The 6,238-nt window shown below is 37.4% G+C and overlaps 1 protein-coding gene across 1 annotated transcript in view; it reads right to left on the bottom strand.

Annotated features, from left to right (window-relative positions):
* Window positions 1–683: 683 nt before the first annotated feature.
* The window catches only part of LOC107575933 (serine/threonine-protein kinase WNK1-like), a 31,451-nt gene continuing 25,896 nt past the window's right edge, over window positions 684–6,238 (bottom strand). The window contains exons 10-18 of the mRNA XM_016262243.1: window positions 5,340–5,432; window positions 5,124–5,237; window positions 2,846–2,931; window positions 2,615–2,759; window positions 2,341–2,457; window positions 2,000–2,113; window positions 1,858–1,912; window positions 1,634–1,774; window positions 684–1,450 (exon numbers count right to left, since the gene is read on the bottom strand). Coding sequence (XP_016117729.1) covers window positions 684–1,450; window positions 1,634–1,774; window positions 1,858–1,912; window positions 2,000–2,113; window positions 2,341–2,457; window positions 2,615–2,759; window positions 2,846–2,931; window positions 5,124–5,237; window positions 5,340–5,432 — 1,632 coding nt within the window. The remainder of the gene's footprint in view (window positions 1,451–1,633; window positions 1,775–1,857; window positions 1,913–1,999; window positions 2,114–2,340; window positions 2,458–2,614; window positions 2,760–2,845; window positions 2,932–5,123; window positions 5,238–5,339; window positions 5,433–6,238) is intronic.

The following is a 6,238-nucleotide window of genomic DNA, read 5'->3' as shown; positions in this document are numbered from 1 at the left end:
AAAACCTTTTATATAATTAAGAGAAGTTTACATGTAAATGACACTAAAAATATCATATTATATTTTGAATAAATGCGAAAATACTCTTTCATCAATATTTTATTTGATTTATTATTCAAAATTATTAAATTCACAAGTAACATTTAGTTATTATTTTTTGCTGTTTGGGGGGGGGGGCGCGGGCGCGGTCATGAGGGTCTGCAGGAGTCCTCTTTTGATATTAATTTCCCCCCTGCATGTTGGTTGCAACACGTGTCAGTTTTGTTTACAACAAAAATTATATAATTTTATTAAAATGTTAAAAACATCATAGAAGAGGTGTATTGAAGTCATGTATGAATCAGTGTAATTTAGTACTATTTATTTACTATTATAGTATTAATTAATATTTTATAATATAATATATTTTCAGTTTTTTTATTTTAGTAATGTTACTATGTGCTTTTGTCATTTTATTATATTTCTATGTAGCTTTATTTTATTTTTATTTTATTGCAGTTAACTGCCAAGACATTTCTAATTTTCATTTAATTAGATTTTATTCTAGCTTTATTTTAATTAATAGTTTAATATTTAAATTACACCAGTATGAATGCAATTTTTAATGCCATCTTGAATAAATTAATACATTTAGACAAATAAAAAAAATTGAGCTTCGTGTCATCCAAATACCAACACAGACACTAAATCAGCAAGTTAGTAACTTTCCCCACCTGTGGCCTTTGTGGGGACAGATCTGCAGATGGTGTCTGGGCATAGCTTGTAGGTGTCACAATAGAGGCAAAAGCACCAGGTGCAAAGTTCCCACTGGAACTGAGAGACAAACTGGAAGGCGTTCCACCGGAGACAAAGCCAGGAGTGTTAGTGCTGATAGTGTTGGGTGGGGATGATGTGGATGTCTCTCCAGATCCATCAGGTTGGTTGGAGGAGCTCTGTGAGGAGTCCTTGAAAAGGGAACGCAGCTTCTGGTCTAAAGCATGGATGTCTTCAATTCCAGGTGGCTTCCCCTGTACATCACTCTCACCATCTCCTGTTGTAGATGGTTGCGTCACAGGGACAGAGGAGGGACCGACTTGCACCTGCTGGATGCCGGTTTGAGCTTGATCCAAGCCATTGCTCTCAGCCACAACGTTTTGAGGAGTCTGGGAAGGGGTGGGAAGTGACAGTCGACGTGCTGGTGATTCAGTTGGGGCTGGAGAAGGAGATATCCTCCCTGTTCTGGTTTGCTGAGTGGTAGATGGTGTAGGAGTGCTAACATGAGTGGTGACCACTGTCAGAGCTGCAGTGGCAGCTGGGACAGGGCTCTGGAATAACGATTGAGAAATAGGAGGGATACAGCTCTCTGGGGCAAGACCTCCAGGTGTGGCTGGTACCACAGAAATCTGGGTTGAGCCAGGGGCAAAGCTAGCTTGGTCCTGCTGAACACTGCTGGCTGATGTGGGATCAGATGCTTGAAGTGAGAATACATGAAATCAATCTTAATGTTACATGTTGGTTGGTTGGTCATACTAAAATTTATTGCCATATCAGCTTCATGAGCTATTGCACGGCAGATATAAATTAAGCATTCAACAACAAAATACCATAAATACAAGTTTAAGCAATTTTTTTTCTGAGAAAAAGTAAATCAGACCTGGTATGGAGTCTTCAAATGATGTGTTTGCAGAAGGAGGTCCAAAAAATGGCTCCCGAAGTCTTGCTTCAGGCACTGGGCTAACTATGAAGCGCCGGCCTGCTGAATGTACAACCTGTGCTGCCACACTAGGTGGCACACCTGTTAAATGTGAAATGTCAAATGATACAGGTTGCAAGATGGGGCAGATAAAATATAAGAACATCACCCCAAAATACACTTACCAGGCACACTGGATGTTGAAATTTCAGGTACTTGCTGGCTCAAATTACTGCTCACCTGAAGGGTTAAGGGGAAAATTTAATTTGTAGTCTTCAAATCATTTTTCACATTTGTTCTTTTGGTCTGAAAAATCATCAACTGTACCTGATTTTGGTTATTTTTCTGAGCCTTTCCTTTCTGATCTGCCATCTGAATGACATCTTGAACCTGCTCTATGAAGGTCTCCCGCTCGCTTTCCAAGATAAAATCACTTTTGATCTTGAAGTTACACACACAGAAGTTAGTCAAATTTTTTGTTTCTATTTATTAAATATTTAATGAAGTTAAACATCCTGGATATTGAGAGCCAAAATGGTAATGCATAAAATGCTTAACCCCCCCCCCAAATACATATTGTAATAAATATCATTGTAATTTCAAATGAAGAGGTCTCTGGCAATCAATTCACTCTACTGAAAAAAGGTGAAAGTAAGAGAAATGTGTACCATAATTTCAGCAATTTCTACAGGATTATCTCCATCCAAATCAAACTTGAATGTCACCATTTTCTTGTTGTGGGTTTCCAGCTGACATTCAGCAACTCTGTCCCCAATATTAGAAATCTACAAAAACACAGATCAATAACCCCATGAAAGTAATTATATGTACTTACTCATTTTTGTGCCTATAATCGCACTGTTATTATAGTAAAATACACACCAAAATGTAATGTGATGCCACTATTACAAACAAATCAAATTAGATTTGATTATAACTTACATTCAGCACATTGAGCTTGAGCTTGGCCAGTTTTTCGTGGCGTGAGCGACTGCGTACAGAGCGGCTCTGGGGTCGTTTTATAGAGCGACCCTCATGGCTGCCCTCGTTCCCATCGCTCAGACCAGATGCAGCATCGGAGTGACCACTGAGGACACCCAAAACATTTAGTTAAACTTCTCTGTACTAGAATGTCAATATTAATAAACATGAATTATAAAAAAGATGTTTCACCTTTCTGTGGAGGCTGGAACCAGAGATGTTTGAGGTTGTAACTGCTCTGCTGGCTGCGGTTGGGAGTGGGACACACTCACTGGTGCCTGTAATAGAGAATTAATTTAGGATTTTAGAACCCCAGTGACTTCTAATCATGATCATCCAAAACACACAATCACAGGGAGGAGACGTTTTTTGTCCAGACAAAAAGGCATTGTTGTAAATTGATGCAATGTGGATACAATCTGGAGTAATGGCTGCTGAAAATTCAGCTTCGCCATCATAGGAATACCACAGGAATTACATAAAAAATAAATAAATAAAACAGAAAATAGTTATTTTAAACTGTAATAATTATTCAGATTTTACTGTATTTTTAAATCAAATAAAATACAGCTATAAAACTGCCAAAAAATATTTTTAAAAATCATACTGACCCCAAATATTTGATAAGTACACTAAATTACTGACGTTTAAAGAACATTTTCCACATTTACTCAATTCACTGAAAACAAAGCTAATTAAGCAATTCTGTTTACCATTAACAAAACTATATTTTAAAATATGCATTATATTTTTATATGTGAAAGCATTATATCAGCCATCACAGGGTTTCTGCAGACTTGAACAAGTTAAATGTAAGACTTTTTAAGACCTTTTTAATACCACCTTATATGAAATTTAAGACCTAAACCTGTAATGGAAATACACATTTTATTACATACATATATGTAATATTTAATGTGTATAAATTACAAAGAAAACAAAATATCAGTGCTGTAATAAATGGTATTTATTACTATGATATACAGTGAACTTTTCATGTCAACAAAATTCATCTTTGCAATCCAGACATAAGCTGCATCTGAAGTGGCATTTAGATGCGTTTACACACTGTTTAATGCAGAACATGAATGCATTTAACCTGCAGTTACAAATGCATAAATAATGTTTTGATATATTAAACATAAAACATTGAATACTGATATTTGAAATAATTTTAAAAATGAAAAGATACCGGTACTTTAAATGTGAAATTAAAACCGTCAGTAGGCGGCAGTAAGTTATGACTTGAGTGAGTCAATGCGACTGAACCGAATCATTTAAACGGTTGATTCATTCAGGAACGAAACACCGTCATGTTGCTCAGAGACGGAAAACAGCACTGTGGCTTTGTTTGGAATTATTTTTGTTGGCGAAATAGTGCAAAAACAGGCAATATGGTGTCTAAAACGTACGTCTCTTAATAAAACTTCTAGTTTATTGAACTGTTGTAAAAAATCAATATCACATTTTTATATGGTAATTTTTGGAGAAAAAGGCACTCTTCCGTGTGAACTTGAGTATAAATATACATTATTTTCTGCGACCCATGTCTTGAATTTATGATCATTCTGAATGTATTTTAATAGACTGAATCATGCAGTGATCAGGCAGAGCGCACTGCAAATGCGCACGAGACTTCACGTAATGCGTGCTCTCTGTAGGTGTTTTGAATGTTTGTTTGTTTTTGCGTCGTAAGAATATTGAGTAAAATAGCTCACTTGTCATGGTGTTATTTAACTATATCATGTTATGAATAAACTAAACATTCTGAATTTTTACCCCGGTGTGTTTCTTCTGAGTTTATGTGTGCTGTCACGCTCATTTGTTCTGAAGTCTCAAGACAAACAGAGTGAGCCTCAGCGCGAGCTTGTATTCTGTATTCTGCAGTTCTCTCTGATGACGCAGTAACTTACCGCAGGAAGAAAACATCTTCGGTCAGTCCAATGATTGTAAAGTCATTAGGTCCGTCGGACTGAAGATCTTTTAGCGGTAATGAAACCAAAAATATTTAAGACCCACCGAATCCGAATTTAAGACATTAAGACTTTTTAAGGCCTTATATTAGGAAAACGTTATTTAAGACATTAAGACTTTTTAAGGACCCGCGGACACCCTGCATCAGCACTGTAGGTATTATTATCAGCACTAAAAACCCACATTGGCAAACCGCTAATTCAAACACCACAGTGTTAGGCACACTAGTACCTGACAGGCCTGATATAGAAAATAGAGCTGTTCAGCATTTGGAGGTGGTGAGAAAACAGGAGGGCTGAGTTGACATGCCCATATCTGACAAGAATGTAAGAGCAGCCAGCATGCAAGACAAGGATGGAGAAGTAAAGAACAGTAGGATTAATGTATGAACTGCCAATAAGTTGGATGTTGTGTGCAAACACCACAACATTCATCAAGCAAAATGCAGGCCAATGGAAGATATAAGGTCAGCCACCAGAGGGTACTTTTACTGTACCTGTAAGACTTGAGGGCCCTGAGGGGGAGCACTGCCATCCTGAGGTGGCTGATGGTACTGCAAGGGGACGGCAGGCTGAACGGCAGAGGGTAGAGTTGCCGCCTGACCCATCACCTGAGAAGGCAATTCATATATACTCTCATTTATGTTTAACAAACAACAGATCTATAGAGCAAGATGTTTTTGACTTCATGTTATGGATCACATGAAATGTACCTGGGGTGCGGCTGCAGTTCCAGTCTGGGTGATGGGACCCACGGTCAAAGTACTGCTCGGCTGCTGCAGAGGGGCCTGGGCTGGGTGCTGTGACTATTGAGGAAAAGCAATTTAGCAGTGAACACAAAGAAACAAGTGTTGTTTTTTCTTCAGGTTAACATGACTAGCTCTGCTTAGGGCTGGACAATAATTCAATATCAATATGTATCGCGATATAATTCTTTTCAATAACGGTGATATGGTTTTTAAACACATTTCCGATATTTCGATATACGTTACCAGTGTTTCCCATACATTAATTTATTTGTGCCGTTTGACTTCGTTGAATAAACATAAGCACTGCACGTTTCAAAATCAAAACGTGGCGCGGGTGTTTTATATGAATGTATCTCTGAAGGGAACCGACTGTCTTCAGAAAAGTTGATGACATTTTCATTTGATCTGATAAAGTAGCGTTCATGAGCGGAGCTGCTTTGATTACAGCCGTTACTGGAGAAACCACAAGTTCTACCGCTCTCAATGCACCTCCTGCTGGCAGACAATCAGTTTTTCAATTTTCAATAAGCCCGTCTCCAGCAACATGTTTTTGTTGTTGCTCTTTTTTTCTGCAGCAACTCAGAGCACTTTTCATATTCTTTATCCTGGCTGAAGCACATTTGTTTCAATCTATAACAATAATCAGCCACCCTACATTACAGTCAAAGGTTTTTGAACAGTAAGATTAAAAAATTTAGTTTTTTTAAGAATTCTCTTCTGCTCACCAAGTCTGCATTTATTTGATCCAAAGTACAGCAAAAACAGTAAAATTTAGAAATATTTTCTATTTGAATATATTTTAAAATGTAATTTATTCCTGTAATATAAAGCTGAATTTTCAGCATCATTACTCCAGTCTTCAG

This window comes from Sinocyclocheilus grahami, unplaced genomic scaffold (genome assembly GCF_001515645.1).
Source record: "Sinocyclocheilus grahami isolate Dianchi unplaced genomic scaffold, SAMN03320097.WGS_v1.1 scaffold31.1, whole genome shotgun sequence".
NCBI classification, from domain to species: domain Eukaryota; kingdom Metazoa; phylum Chordata; class Actinopteri; order Cypriniformes; family Cyprinidae; genus Sinocyclocheilus; species Sinocyclocheilus grahami.
The sequence above is the reverse complement of the archived record's forward strand: the minus strand, read 5'-3'. Positions and strand labels throughout refer to the sequence as shown.